Source organism: Acipenser ruthenus, unplaced genomic scaffold (assembly GCF_902713425.1).
Source record: "Acipenser ruthenus unplaced genomic scaffold, fAciRut3.2 maternal haplotype, whole genome shotgun sequence".
Taxonomy (NCBI): domain Eukaryota; kingdom Metazoa; phylum Chordata; class Actinopteri; order Acipenseriformes; family Acipenseridae; genus Acipenser; species Acipenser ruthenus.
In genome coordinates, this window is record NW_026708809.1 from 4,184 (window position 1) to 20,894 (window position 16,711).

The window sequence follows — 16,711 nt, forward strand, 5'->3', positions numbered from 1 at the left end:
GTTGCGTACAGGTTTAATTGGGTAGGTATACTGCTCTAAGCTTTAGATGGACAAAAACAAAAATACTTAACTATATGCATCCTGGTATGAAAACGCATGTTAAATCTTTATACCAGCAACTGGCAAGACAGTGCAAATGTAAGGTTTAAAAATTAAGTTAAACGTGGAATAAGCTCCTTTTTTTATGCTATAAGGATGAGACCAGACCATGTTTCACATTTTAACCAGGTTTGCCATTTATTAGTTACAAATACCAAACATTGCATTCTACAGTGAACATCATTGGTCAAAGAGTACAGCACATAGAGAGACTGATCTGAGAGTGTAAGAGCCTCCCTTTCTCTCTCTCTCTTCTCCATCAGAACAGAACAGAGGGAGGTTGCTCAGTCTGAATATAAGAGATCTTTAACCATTTGTTTAGAAAAGAAAACACACATTGTATAAATTAAACAATAAACCAACAAATAAATCAAATTAAAGGAACACATTTTTCTTTTTTAAAATATGACTTTGTTACATTACCGATCAACACAGAGCAAAACAGGTAACAAACACACCCACAAACTGACCCCCTCCTTCATATACTATAGATTTAAAAAGCAAAATCCACAGCTTTTTGCACAATTCTGATTTGTAGTCTGACTATGCCAAAGTATTTAACACCCCAAATAAAAGAAAACAGTGATCAAGAGATTACCTCTGCTCAGGTTCTTTGTATTTGGTACTGGAAGGGGTGAAGGGACAACACACAAACAGTCAGGAACCACAGAGAATATATTCAGAAAACCAGTAGCAAAACAAAGCAATCAGAGAAACACTGGTACAACAGTAATTTTAAACTAATCTTAAAATACTAGTAGTCTTAAGATAATTAAGCAAGTCATACAGTTAAAACATGAAAACACCATGGTCTTTCAATAATACACAAAGGATGGTAATTATAAGACTGTGTCCCATTTCTTCAAAGTACAATACAATAAATAAATGAAACATATAAAGGGGAGAGAATATATAGAGCTGTAATATTTACGACATTTATCTTTCTACCCAGACAAAGTTCACACACATTACTTTTCAACTTCATCACAAATCCATATATCGAACAACGTCCTTTTTAGAAGTCATGGTGCACCGATAAAAGCGAAGCGTGGCAAGATCAATGCCGGTGTCGTAACAAACTGCCTCTCCGCATGATAGTGGCTCCCGGGGCCATTATAATATGGAACTAACCTGTCTGATCGTGCCTCCCGTATGATACTGCTACCGAACGCATTATAATAGGGAGGCACTATATGATAGGCAGTACTATCGAAGGTATGATCGTGATTTATGCACTGTATTAGTTTTATCATATAATAAATATCTTAGAAGTAGAGGTCTTCAATATATAGTTGTTGTTTTTTTGAGACACTCATCAGAACCTTAGTTTAAAAAAAATAAACAAGCAATGGCCCGTGGGTGAGTTAGCGGTGAATATGCATCGCCTCATTCCTCATCTTCCTCTGCTTGTACCTAATAATATATTGAGGGCTTCTGGTTTCAGTCGTGTTTAACTACACCCGTTTTAAAATGAGCCTAAGCGCTGTTTAATGCGTTTTGGTTTCTGAATTAAAACTGAGAAATGTGTTAATTGTGAAATTAATTCGTAAGGGAGGCGAAAAGTCAGACAAAAGCACCAAAAACCAGAAGCCCTAAGTGTGTGTGTGCGTGTGCGTGTGCTTGTACGTGTGTGCGCATGCGTGTGTGTGTGTGTGTGCGTGTAAACACAGTAAAATCCAAAATTACACAATCAAAATAAAATGAAATCGACATACTCTGTCTACAAAAAAAGTGCATTCTATAACTACAAAGAAACATGCAATAAAATAAATAAACAGCATGTGTAAAAGCACCGCTTACAACCACAGCTGAACAACACAAATCTAAAATCTTTATGCATTTATTTTTGGTGTAAATCTTACCTTGAATACCATTCTATTGACTCGGCTTGGTCATAACTTACTGTACAAGTTAAGCAGGTCATAATTATTGGCGACAACAAGTCATTATACAGTAGTGTGCAAATGTATTAGAGAACCTCAACTTCTCTTTTTTGACATTTTAATGGTATAAACAGGAATCACCAAACTATGTTAGCTGTACTGGGCTCTATTTCCGCTTGGTAATCAGTGATCTAAAAGCAATATGCACTCGTGTGAAAATGTTAGACCATTTTGGGATTTAATTGGGCATCTTAAACAACTTCTAAAAAGTCTCCTGCATTTTACAATGTGTGGCAGTGTGTTCCTCTTACGACTTTTAATAACTGTATGTGTGACCTATTTTAAAGTCATCAGTTAAATTAGACAATGATTATTTGCCTCTTTTGACAATTTTCAAAGATTTTCAGTTACAGTGGTTTGATTTTATATGCACAACAATCGAAACAACCAAAGCAATGGAGTGTTCTAATAAATCTGCAGACGACTGTATAACTTAAGAAACTGCACTTTGCATGAAAATGTAATAGAAATCATTACTCTACCCCGCAAACAACACCCATTACTACCACGGACGCTATCAAATAAATACTTTTTTTGTTGAAAATCAAAATTTTATATACAGTTGTAAATATAATCATGTATGCATTAAAAAATGTTCAGTTTCAAAATTATTATTTAGCGTGTGTTGACGAAAGGGGTTTTAAGTTAGTTAGACCCCCTCCCCTATTTGGTGGACTAACTGTCCCATGGTTAGTGCACCCAAAATGTTGGCCTTTTATTGTCTGTCTGTTAAGAGTTTTTATTCTATTTGTTGTGTTTATTAAGCGCACTGGGATGTTTGTTCGTGGCAGATACTATATAAAGTAAATGAAATTGGTGTTGTGTGTTCACATTCCAATGGTATCACAATGCATCTATACACACTGCTGCTAATCCATTGCAATACCATGGTAACATATCAGTGCTATATAAAGTACAGATATGCTCAAAAGTTTAGCATCATCACCCTATAGAATTAACTAATATTGCATCATAAAGTGAAATGAAACCTGATGAATAATGTTACGTAAACATATTGAATGACATACCGCTGTAGTGTTTTCATATATTTAATGAAAAACTGACAAAAATTGAAAAATGTGATATTTCGAAATCAAAACATGAAATACTGTACTACTATAATGGCTTCCGCTAGACTTTTGTGATATCATTTTGTAGTTATTTTGATTGCATGATGTTGAATTCATATAGGTTTTTTTTTTTTTAATTATGTCTCTTCCTAAAATTCTAGGTGATGCAAATCTTTTGGCCATTGATGTATATATCAGCACCGCTCTGGATTTTTTTTTCCACCTCAATTTTTTGCTGGTAATGCTGTGTTTTCCGAATGGTTCTGCTAGGGTAATACACTGGGATTGTAATGAGGATCTCCAGTGGCATTTTTTCCATAAGGGCTTTACATACTACTGCATACACTGATTCACAACAGCACTTTATATATTAAATGTCCTGGGTTGCACAACAGAGATCTCCATAGTCGGCGAACATGAGAAACAGCTGCACAAGATTCACCCTCCCTTACATTGTGTTGTTAATCATATCCATTTCGATGTTGACCTGGACCTCGGACATCCTTCTGGAGGTGGACGGGTAACGTTTGCACAGATCCTCGTCGGACTTCCTCTTTCCTCCAGCCTTGGGCCATGCAATCCTTCTCCCTGCTTCCAGGCACACAGTGGGAATGTCCACCCGGCCGGGGTCCCTCTCCCAGACACAGATCCGGAGCAGGGCCTTTATCCCGGTGCGGAACTTGATGTTGAGCCAGCAGTAGATGAAGGGGTTGTAGCAGGTGCTGCTCATGGCGAGCCAGTGGAAGGCAAAGTAGAGGGTGTTGTTGATACTGATGACATTGCTGGAGGAGAGGACCATGAAGCAGTTGAGGGGGAACCAGCAGACCGCAAACACAAGCACCACCAGCATGAGCATGTTGATGGTCTTCTGATTGTGGCGTCGCTGCCTGCTGTTAATGTCCCTGATGCGCCGCAACAGGTTCTTTCTCAAAGTGGTGTAGGTGATGGTGATCACCAGCAGGGGCACCACGTACAGTATGATGAACGTGACCAAGTCCAGGTACTTGCAGTAGAGGTCCGAGGGAGCAGGGAAGTCTGGCAGGCACAGCTGCCGGGTGTTGTCTTGCCTGGATGACAGAGAAAGAAGGTGCAGAATGGGTTACCTAGCCATGTTCTTGATGGTTAATCCTTGGGATCCTTTAAGACCCAACTTGACCAACTTTGGAAATCAACTGGAACTGGACAAGCACTGATAGACCAAATGGCCTCCTCTCATTCTTAAATGTTCTTAGTTTCTTCAGTTACAAATATGATTATAAAAACCAATGTAACCCCCTCACAACATCTGTGCAATCATAATACAGTACCAGCCTGCTTTACCCTGCTTTACTACGGTTTTTACCAGGCTGTACTATGCATACGCTTTACCATGCTGCGCTCGCTGATATACTTTGACCATGGTATAGAGTAGGAAACTTTTTAAAAACTGGAGAGACCATTTAAAACTCGTTCAGGTGAATAAGGGAGGCGATCTTTCTGATCTGTGTTCAGCTATGTGTGAGTGCAGCGGTCAATGCATTTACCCAAGATCAAAATGCATCAGCTTTTGGTAAATGGTGTGGGGCAAAGAGAAGCAGGAAGCCATGATCCAGAGGAAGGAGATGTAGGCGATCCCTCGGGCTGCTGTCATACGTGGCTTCAGTGGATGCATGATTGCCTGAAACAGGGAAAACACGCTGGGTTGGCACTGGGTGTGTGAGATATCTTGGAAACATAAATGACTTTGTCATTCGACGTTGACCCCATAACTCTTAAAAAAAAAAATCAATTCTACTTAGCAGTATATGCGGCAATACCAAAAGAAACGGTCTTTGACAAATGTTTCGACTAGAGGTCTTTTTGGCAATGTCTTCAAATGTATTCTAATGTTCAGCAAAACAAAAAGAAAGAATAAATGTGTTTAACCCTGTAATGCCTGTGCCTTCTTGAAATGAGAAGAGCTTACTTTATTCATGCAACTAGATTCTGTTTCTTGTAAACACAACACATATGACAAATTCTGGCTTGTGAGGCTGGATTTAAAGAAAAATAACAATAAGGGGTGACTATATTGAGTAAGGTGAAGAACAGAACATGTTACGGCAGGCATGTCTGATAGATCGCACTGACCTGATATACTTCCAGCGAGATTGCAGTGAGGGTGAAGGTGGACACGTGGAGGGAGCAGTAATGCGTGAAGCGGCTCATATGACACATTGCCTTCCCGAAGTCCCAAGTGCTGCTCACAAAGCGAGCCTGCAAACAGGTGGATATGAAACAAACTGAGCCCACATTCACCTGACCCTATTTTCAATGGGGAAAAAATGATCAAACAAACAAAACTTAAACATCTGGATGAGACGTAAAACCTATTGTAAGTGACTGCAGCAGCAGTTGTGATGCATCGTTCACCCCCTAGTCTCTAAGCTGCCTTGGATAAAGGCGACTGCTATATAAATAATTATAAATAATCTGTTAATACAATGCATAGTTGGCAGGATCTTTATTGATTAGCATCAGAGCTGATGATTATATATATATATATATATATATATATATATATATATATATATATATATATATATATATATATATACAGTAATGTGCAAAGGTTTTAGGCAGGTGTAAAAAAAATGCTGTAAAGTAAGAATGCTTTCAAAAATAGACATGTTAATAGTTTATATTTATCAATTAACAAAATGCAATGTGAGTGAACAGAAGAAAAATCTACATCAAATCAATATTTGGTGTGACCACCCTTTTGCCTGCTAGCATTCTAGTATTTTATCATCAAATAAATATAAGTAATACTTTAGGGAATTATGCACCGGTTTCTCTACAATGTAGAGGAAAACCTGGCTCAAGAACACAACTAATAAAGCCCTTTTATTGGTGCAAATGAAAGAAAACAATATTTATATATTTAAAAAATAATAAGAGATGGAGCATGACTTATAGAGGCTAACTAACAGTTAATCAATAATGTCATTATCAAATCATTTGATATTATAAAACCTCTTACAAAGACGACAAGTGAATTAACCTACTTCAAGTGTTAGTAAATGTAATTTTCTTGTGGTGTCCACAACCAATGCTCAAGAAACTGTGCTCAACTCTACAATACTAACACATTAATACATTGATGTACTATATTTATATTTAAAAATAATTTAAAATTATTATAAAACGACATAAACGACTTACCTCAGGCAGAGCAGAGATGACTTTACCAAAGGAAAAAAATAGCCGTTGGCACACTCGAGCTCTCTACATAAATTAATTAATTTTCATGTATCTATTTCAGTGCAATGTAGTTGCTTCATGTAATAAGAAATACGTTTTTGTTTTTTTTAACATTTACATTATATTTCTGTTTTTTCATTAAAAAAAAAAAGATTTCTGGGGAGAGTATAAAATACATTAACTTTGATTCATGTACTAAGGGTTATTCATGATCCAGTTTATGGTAAACTGTGCATGGATTACTTAGAAACTCGGCTGTCAGCTGAGTCCCCAAAACTGGGCTGAATTCGAAAATACAAAGCGGCCCAGAATTTAGGACGTAAATGAAAACAGGGGCAGTCTATATGTACAACTGTGATTGCATTAGAGATAAACTAATGTATCCTCTAACAAAACTGCAATAGTGTATACATTTTATATTAAAATATATCGCAAAATCGATTATAGATATATGTTACTTGAAAGAAAAAAAGTACACCACCACAGAAAGCCAATTCTTACAATCAAAGGGCGAAATCGGGAGTATAGTTTGGCACGTCACTGTTATTATTACTAGTATGTTATTAGTAGCGTTTTTTTGGAGGCGGGAGGAGCACGGAGGGGGATCTTGAGAGAGTTAACCCTTACCAATGTAAACGGCATGTTGAGAAGAGTTAGCATTAGATGTGCTAAAGCCAGATTGAAGATGAAGACATTGGTGACGTTACGCTTTTTCATCTTGACCACGACTAGGCACACCAGCAGGTTTCCGAACAGCGAGAAGGTCATGATGAGCAAGTAGGCGACAATTAGCAGGGTCTTCTGCGTGTTGTTGTCGGCATGCAGTAAAGGTATCATATCACAGACGTCCTGCAAAGACAGGGTGCCGAAGGACTTGTTGAAATCCTGACGGACCGTCTCCAGGGAAGTGCGATTCGGGAACTTAAGTTTGAAGTACTTGTTGGAGAAAGGCACGGGCAAATCCATTTTCTTTTGTTCTGTAGATAGAACTTTTCTTTAAAACTTTTTTGGCAACAATAAGGAACATTGACAGTTGCTAATAATAATAATAATAATAATAATAATAATAATAATAATAATAATAATAATAATACAAAAAAATAGTACTACTACAGTCCCGCTTTATAACACCACCCTCGCATACCGACAGCTATTCTCTCTGAATAAATATCTCCAATTTAAAAACAGTGCTATTTTTCCGTTATATCGCCACCCCTCCTCCACCCACCAGCTTCCCAAGCCAAGCAAACGTAAATAGAAGCATTGTAGTTTCCCTCATTGTAGCGCCAGCGAAATAATCATGGCCAATTAAAACAACTAAGTTATGCAGTTAACCTTTGACTCGCTTTCCTAATTCGTTGTTAACTGAACGTTTATACCAATGTCATCAACACTCCCGCTCCCAAAGCAAAACATAAAATCTGCATGTAAGCATCTGAAAATAAGAAAGCAAGACATTACAAATGTTTTCTCTCCTAAGTGAGGCATATACTGTTAATCAAAGGACAATTAGAGACATTGTAATTTATAAAAACAAATGGCTTACCTTGATGGAACGGGTCGATTTGTTTAACATGAAAAAAGTAGGGTAAGAGGTTTGTTTGTTGACGTCCAAGATTTGCACAAATGAAGGCTGACTTAAAGTAAAATATCAGTTTTGTAACCAGCAGATATATATATATATATATATATATATATATATATATATATATATATATATATATATATATATATATATATATATATATATATATATATACATACACACACTTTTCTTTTAAGAAAAGTTTTTGCCTGTACATATTCAGAATGCTGTTGAGCTTAAATTGCTTTGTGAAATAAATAGATGGCATTGTTCAATGGGGGATAGTATTCAGCAGACCGTTGTGACACAAACACTAAAGTTCAAATGACAGTACAGTAAAAAAAAAAAAAAAAAAAATCGTACTCTTTTTTTGTTTTTATGGAATTGTTGTTTGGGTGATTTGACACTAAATGTGTGTTTATTTTTTTATTTTTTTAAAAGTATAAACAGTTCCTTAAAAGTAGCCATATATTTTCCATACAGATGAGAACATATGATAAAACGTCACTAGTAGACCTATTGTTGTGTTAAGAACTAGTACTGTAGTAATATATATATATATATATATATATATATATATATATATATATATATATATATATATATATATATATATATAACGATACCCTCTCTAATGCAGTAAAACAAATAACACTAATAATAATAATACTAATAAATACTACTACTACTACTACTACTAATAATAATAATAATAATAATAATAATAATAATAATAATAATAATAATAATAATAATAATAATATCAACTTACGTATTCGTTTCTTTTTCTTTAATGTTGTCTTTCTGTAGTCTGTATTCTCAGTTCCCAAGTGTCCTGTTTGCAGGTACAAAAGCATTCGCCTTCTAAAAACGAAGTGTTTCTGAATACTCCAGATTCGACTATATATGAAGCACGTCAGCATCACCCAACGTCTCGTTGTAGAAATGCACGCTTAGACTACAGTAGCTCCGCCCTCGAGGTTTGAAGTACTTAGTTGGTGAAAGGCACGGGCAAATCCATTTTCTTTTGTTCTGTAGATAGAACTTTTATTTAAAACTTTTTTTTTTTGGCAAAAAAAAAAAGGCTCCTGAAACCAAGTTCCAAGCCGCAAAGGGGCTCCGTGTTCCCTCAGATTTAGATAAACAATTAAGGGACATGTCAGAATCTGTATCCCCAGGGGATTGAGACCCAGCGCGAAAATTTGTGTTGTAACTTAAGTATGACATTTTATATATCACCAGTGAACCAGTGCATCAGTGTAATTGCAGATGCTTTAAATTGGGCCAGTCGAGAATAGGTGTATCAGAAAATCCTGCTGCATAAGGCTGTTTTCAGGTTTTTTTTGTCCCTGGGCATTACACATCATTAGCACTAGGAGACTGGAATACATTTTTTTTTTTTTTTTTTAACTATTTCACTTTTTTGCTGCACGACATATTTAACTTTTAATATTTCTGTTATTTAGCTTTCCTTGTATATATAAAATTTTACAGTATTATCATAATTTTAACCCATTTGATAATAATACCAGTAATAACACTGGAAGCACTGCAGAGACTGGCAGAACTCAGCACACTTAGAGACTATACTACTGAAATGTAATGATCTAGACATCATTAGGATATTTTGAATGCAAATTAAGCTATTTACAGTATAAAACATTAAACTACATAAAAAAATAAAAAAGCAGCAACATAATGCATTATATTATAAGCGCTTTGTGATGGTGGTCCACTATAAAAGGCGCTATATAAAATAGATTGATTGATTATGTACACACACACATCACACACACACACACACACACACACACACACACACACACACACACATACACATATTGCATATTATTTATATATCTAGTTGCACAGATGGCCAACGTGGAATAACCTGTGAGAGTTTATGGAATCTTTGTAGACAATCAGTCTACAAAGACAACTTTTCAGAGTCTGCTTTTGTAAAATGTAAAATAAAAATGCCAGAATCCTTTGTTGTGAAAACACTTTAAAGAGTTCCCACTTGATCACTACCTCTGTATGACCTTAAATAAACAAACCAGCAAATTCAAAAGCTTGCCAGTCAATTCTGTAGAAGCTCCCTCTGTACTTTAGTTGTAATCTATCTGTGAGTGAGTGAGCACATGCTTTTTTCTTTTAAATTAATACATAATAATTGTACAATAACAACCAAGTTGGTTAAACTATACATATGTTTATTGTTAGGAGTTGAAGAATAAATTGTGTCCAATTAACAGATTTAAATGAAACTCTCTTCACACTGGTTATTAACTTATTATAAATTAAACAAATAAAAAAGCTAGCCAGCAAATATTTGTTTTGTTCTTGCACTTGTCTGTTTGGCACTTTGTATCTGCACAGGTTGCATTTGCTTTAATTGTAATTATATTGTATTTGATCTTACTTGTAACTATTTTCACTTTAAAACCTTCAGTTAACTACACTGTCTCTAATGCTTTTAAACGATTATTATTTATTTATTTATTTATTTATTTATTTATTAGCAAACGCCCTTATCCGGGGCGATTTACAGTCGTAAACAAAAATACATTTCATGAATCACAGTACAAGTAATAATACAATTAAGAGCAAGATAAAATACAATGACTTTGGTTCTAGCAAGTATAAGTATATGACAAAATACGATTCAATAATGGAGCAGATAAGTGTCCGTGATCGTTACATCAGGATATAATTAAATACAAAACAATACAGATTGAATAACACTAGTGGCAGATTACTTACAGTACTCTGTAAAGTACAGGATTAAATGCAGTAAAATAGGGGACAGATAAGAGCAAGTAAAGCGCATTTAAGGAAGAGTGATAAGTGTCCATATATTTACATGGTTATACTTGCACATAACTTACTGTAAAGTATTGCAGTTACAATTGTAAATTTAAATCAACCTGGATAAGGCATCTGCTAAGCAAACAAATAATAATAATAATATAAAATCAGTTATAACCGCATTCAAGTCACATTAACGGTATTTGGAGACAATATTATTTATATAATATAGAGTTAGAATAGCTCCTTTTTGACATTGACTCACTCTTATAATAATTAACAACAACAATAACCGCATTCTTCCTGTCACTCCGAGCTACGCGAGAAAGTTGTGATGTTTATGGCAGAATGATGTTTAATAATATACAATCAATTATCAATACATATTAACTGTATATAGAATATGTTTTATGTTGGAGGAGGTTAAACTGCAGTGTACAGAAATTAAGGATATTTATATCTTTATATATATTTTTCTATTCTCTATATAAATATAGTTAGAATAGCTCCTTTTACGTTTACTTACTCGTACAACAACAACAACAACAACAACAAACAAAAATAACCGCATTTTAACGTATTTCACTCCGAGCTACGCGAGCAGGTTATGCTGTTCATATCTCACTCACTGTACTCACTCTGCAGAGCTGAGGCGGGAGCTCTGGTTTAGGAACAGACCTGCACAACAGCGCCAAAACCACGTAGCGGCGGCAGCAGTATTACATCCGTAGTAGTTTAGCACTACCATAGAGAATGAATGGGAAATCGTTTAGGGAAGTTTAGCTAAACCACGGGTTCGAATCCCCGGTGATGAATTGTGCTTGTAGCCTAAGAAAAGTAATTACATTTTCTGTAATACAAAACTAAAAGTTTAATTTAGCTAATAATTTATGATAGTAAAGTATTTAAAAAAAAAATCGGCATTTGAAATCCAACGTTAAATAATATATTAGCTCCATTTGTATACGCTGCTATGATCATTGGGTTGAAAAATACAACTAAAATGTTTGTTAAAAAGTAAAAACAAGACGCAGCATCTTGATTAAAAAAAATACTGGAACTTTACTAAACGTTTCATTTGTTGCTCATTTGAAAAAAAAAAACATTATGAAATTTACATTCTAAATGTATATGTGTGTATATAGCCAAGTTATATATAAAAATAAACAAAAACTCCTTGGAAAAATTGATCTCTTCTGTCCACACTTAGATTTAATCTGTTGTTAGGCAAACATGGTCAGCTCTCTGCACCTCCTCCATTACTGTTTGTTTATGAATGGTATACTGACAAGTAACCATGTTCTTGAGAGTCTTCCTGCTTGGTAATGTATACTGAGGATCACTAACCTGCACACAGTTTCTGAAGCCTTCATCTTCAACCACTAAAGGCTGTCAGTCCCTGGTAATCATATCAACCCGCGTATCATACAGTTTTTTTGTTTTTTTTTCTCATGGCCGTTCCTGAAGAGGCAAAAAAAACATTACATAATAATAATAAACTTTGATTCATCCATTTATTTCTACAGTTTTAACCCCATTCACATCTCTTTTTTGGCACCAGTGTTTTTACTGATGTAAGCCCCTTAACTGCTCTCTTATTATTTGTACTGTGCTGTACTACTGTCTTGTATTCCTTAGTGTATCAATGCCCATTTTATCCAAAAGCACCCCAGTGAAAAGTAGTGATTACTTGAATTTGAATGGAACATACCTGGTACACGATGTGCTGAAGGTGTAGCACTACCACTGTCTTGAAGCACATTATACTGTTCAGTATGCTTTGCTCGCGAGTGTAGCACCATCCCTGAGGTGTTCTTGGTGTAGGACAGAAGAGCCGCATACAAAGACATGTTACCTTGTTAATGGCAAACAAGGTGAAACATTCCCAAACTCTTGAATGTCTTCTACTTCCTTCAGACATGCTACAGATAATTTAACAAAGGGTTAACCGTGTGTGTGTGTTTTAACTGAGCAAAATAACACATCTACCTACATTGTAAAAAGAGTTTTGATTGAAAGAATCAGGATTTAAACATTTCCAGGGTTACATAAAGTAGGTGGTATTGTAACATTAGGTTTTAGAGTCCTGTTGTCATTTTTAACACTTCTAAGCATATAATGCTGAAATATATCAGAATGTTTTGTATCGAACTATTAAAACACTTGTTTGTTTCATGTGAAGCAGTAGATGACCATTTGAATCACCTGAAGCCTTCGTGAATCACTGAATCATGTGAATGATCCGAAGCCTCAATGAGCTCCTGTGAATGATTTGAAGCCTCAGTGAGATACTGAACCCAGTTAGTTCAGTGTTTCATCGATGTCTCTCAGATGGCTAGATTATTATAGATTAATTTTAAGCATACAATGAACTTGTGTAACTGAAGTCAATTAAAGCCTAGTTCAAATTGTAAGTGTTTTTAAAGTGCATACTGTACGGAGAAACATAACATATGTTTATTACATTTCAGTAAAACAAACTTGAATGCAAGGATTTCTACATATACATCCATAGATATATATATATATATATATATATATATATATATATATCATAGCCTATTACACACATGCACCTTAGATTTCATAGATGTGAACTCTGAGCTCTGCATACAGAAACCACCTTCTTCACGTCATTCCGCTGCTAGAGCCACCACGGACCCCACGGCAGGGTGTGGCACAAACACCAATAATACAGTATGTATATATTCAATAGTATGCATAGCAATTTGATATTTATACTTTCACTTTTATTTTGTTGATGTATCACAATGAAATAATATTGAATTCAAGACTTCTTTGACAAAGGTTTGAAAATAATTATTACAAATTATTCCTGAGAAACATCTCTTTTTATAATCTCAATTTTTTATAATTTAACTAATAATAAACTCCCCATCCCGACCCCCACCCCCCTAAAACGTCATCATAAAAAATAACATTCCACACAAAGCCTATGCATATGAATATTTTATTGAACAAAGATGAATTTACATTCATTTAAAATTTAATTTGACAAACAGTAATATATATATATATATATATATATAATCTATATATATATATACACACATACACAGTGCCTTGCAAAACTATTCAGACCCCTGACCAATTCTCTCATATTACTGAATTACAAATAGTACATAGAAATTTTGTTCTGTTTGATATTTTAAAACACTGAAACTCAAAATCAATTATTGTAAGGTAACATTGGTTTTATGTTGGAAAATGTTTTTAAGAAAAATAAAAAACTGAAATATCTTGCTTTTGCAAGGCACTGTATATATATATATATATATATATATATATATATATATATATATATATATATATATATATATTATATGAAATACACAGATGCAGGCTGTATTTGCATCCTGAGCCAATCGAAAAAAAAGGCATAATACCACAACAGTGACTTCAAAATGGCATCGATTATACTTGACCTTTGACCCATATTTAAGTCCTTTGCACCCCGAGACCACTTATAGATTCAAGTAGCGCATGATATAACAGGCAAAACATGTCATGCAGAAATTGCTGCTGCAAATGAATTCACAGCACAATGCTAAAAGGCAAATCACAGAACTAATGAATGCCGTTTCGTGTGTATGTCCTGCAATTACCTATAATCACTGCAGCAGATTCTCTACTTAAAGCCCTTCAAAAATACAATGATTGCATTTTATTAGATACACAAAAATAAGGTTTGAACAAGTAAGTACACAACCTTAAGTAGACACTTAGGAATTGAGTTTGGGTTGAGAATACATAATATGAGTTTATTCTGCTTACCACCTTACCATCTACAGCTCTGGTTAAAAGGTTTGCATCACCCTATAGAATTAATTTGTATTTATTAATTGTGTTCTGCTCATAGATGTTTAATGTTTAGTAATGTTTATTTGTTGTATTATACATTTACTTGGCAATACTGTTCTTGTAATACAGTCATGCCAATAAAGAACATTTTAATTTGAATTTCGAGAGAGAATACCATAACTCTGGTCTTGTCTAGATTGACCTTCAGTGCCCATTTCTGACAGTACTGCTCCAGCAGTGACAGCCCCTGCTCTGTGGGCGATAGCAGAGCAAAGTCATCTAGTTCCAGGGCATCTGCGTAGAACAGGATCGTGGAGCGTGAGGCTCACCCCATGCCCCTTAAGTGAAGGACTTTGTTTTTCTTTGTTTTCAATTTTCAATCCACATTTTTTCTCTGTGGAGATTGATTTTTATTCCATTATAGACTTTACCCCCTACACCGCTTAGAAGGAGGTAATAAATGTGTCCTTTGTGCCAGAGTGAGTAAAAGGCTTTTTAAGAAATCAACAAGCAAAATTGTTCCTTTTTTTAGTTTTGTACATTTTTGTTGATTGGAGTGTGGGGTGTAAATGTGGTCGGAGGTGCGTTGTGGTTTGGCAAAAAAGCCATTATGACTCTTACTCAGGACACTGTGTTCTGTAAGGAAGGCTAGTACCTGGGGTTTTAATGATACTGCAGAATACCTTCCCCAGATTTCTGCTCACACAGATGCCACGGTAGTTGTTGGGGTCGAATTTGTCCCCATTCTTATGAATAGGGGTTGTTGTTAATAATAATAATAATAATAATAATAATAATAATAATATTATTATTATTATTATTATTATTATTATTATTATTATTATTTCTTAGCAGACACCCTTATCCAGGGCAACTTACAATCGTAAACAAAACATACATTTCAAGAATCACAATTAAGAGCAAGATAAAATACAATGAATTCAGTTCTAGTAAGTACAAGTATATTACAAAATACAAATCAATATCAGAGCAGATAACAGTGTTACATCAGGATACAATTAAATGCAAAATACTACAGATTAAATAACATTATTGAGTCCTTGATTCCAGATACCAGGGAAACACCCAGCTCTTAGAATTAAGTTAAATATTTTTAGCATGGCCTCCTGCAGCTTAGGGCTGCTGTGACTACTGGACTTTAGTTTATGAATTTGGGCTGTCGGCTCCTGCCATCCTGGATGTTTTTAATAATTTTTTTCTAAATCATTTAATTTTTGGGTGATAGTGGCCCGATCAGAATTTAGTGTGTCCTCAGCTGGATGGTATAGATTCTCAAAGTAATTTTTCGAGGGGGGAGGGGATGAGCTGAAGAAACTGATAGAGAGTTTGCAGTTGCCATGGTAACCGTTCAAATGAAAATGTTACATATGGCTGTTTGAAATATTGTACATTCATACTGGAATATTCTATTTATTTATTTATATTCCTGTATATAATATTTATATATATATATTATAATGTCAAGTATTGTAGCACATAGGCTTACCTTCTTAGCTGCTATAACTGTTTTTGTTTCGTTTTTGTTCCCGATCTATCTTTGTCTTACTTTTCTTTCTTTCCTTTGTTCTTTCCTGTTCTATCTTTTTTCTTCTCATATAAAACCTCTGTTAAATCGATATTTAATTCTTTGATTATTTAATTCTGTAGTCCTCTCCTTTCTTTCCTTGGTGATAGCTTCTGTCTTGAGGGATCTGATTTTATTTATTTATTTATTTATTTATTTATTTATTTATTTATTTATTTATTTATTTATTTTTTAATTGTTTTGAAAGCTTCTTCTGTCTAATATGTGTTACTTTGACTAGATTTCTATTATCTTGTGATCCATTTCATTCAAAAACAACAAAATATTTAGATTTTTGTAAGAGCTCATTGTTTTTGCTGGTTCACGGACGTTCAGAACTTTCTCCCCTCCTCTCGCTTTCAAATTCAAATTCAAATTGGCTTTATTGGCATGACAATAAAAATAATTGTGTTGCCGAAGCACATACATGCCATGAACATCTAAAATATAAACAGAGAAAACATATATTTTAATACTAAACAGTATCTCCTCCTTCCTATATATTGAATAACTCACCCCTCACCCCTCACCCCTCACCCCTCACCCCTCACCCCTCACCCCTCACCCCTCTCTCTCT

General features: G+C 34.7%; 1 protein-coding gene across 2 annotated transcripts; it reads right to left on the bottom strand.

Moving 5' to 3' along the window:
* Window positions 1-234: 234 nt before the first annotated feature.
* Window positions 235-8,884, bottom strand: LOC131736109 (G-protein coupled receptor 83-like). 2 transcript variants are annotated; one of them, XM_059021820.1, is made up of 5 exons: window positions 8,692-8,884; window positions 6,962-7,311; window positions 5,222-5,347; window positions 4,636-4,769; window positions 235-4,179 (listed from the first exon to the last, which is right to left on the bottom strand). In XM_059021820.1, the coding sequence occupies exons 1-5, from the start codon at window positions 8,840-8,842 to the stop codon at window positions 3,561-3,563; spliced, it is 1,380 nt and encodes a 459-aa protein (XP_058877803.1). In that variant the 5' UTR covers window positions 8,843-8,884; the 3' UTR covers window positions 235-3,560. The 2 variants fall into 2 exon arrangements, with proteins under 2 accessions (XP_058877803.1, XP_058877804.1); XM_059021821.1 differs by lacking the exon at window positions 8,692-8,884 and having other exon boundaries at window positions 6,962-7,337.
* Between the last annotated feature and the right edge of the window lie 7,827 nt (window positions 8,885-16,711).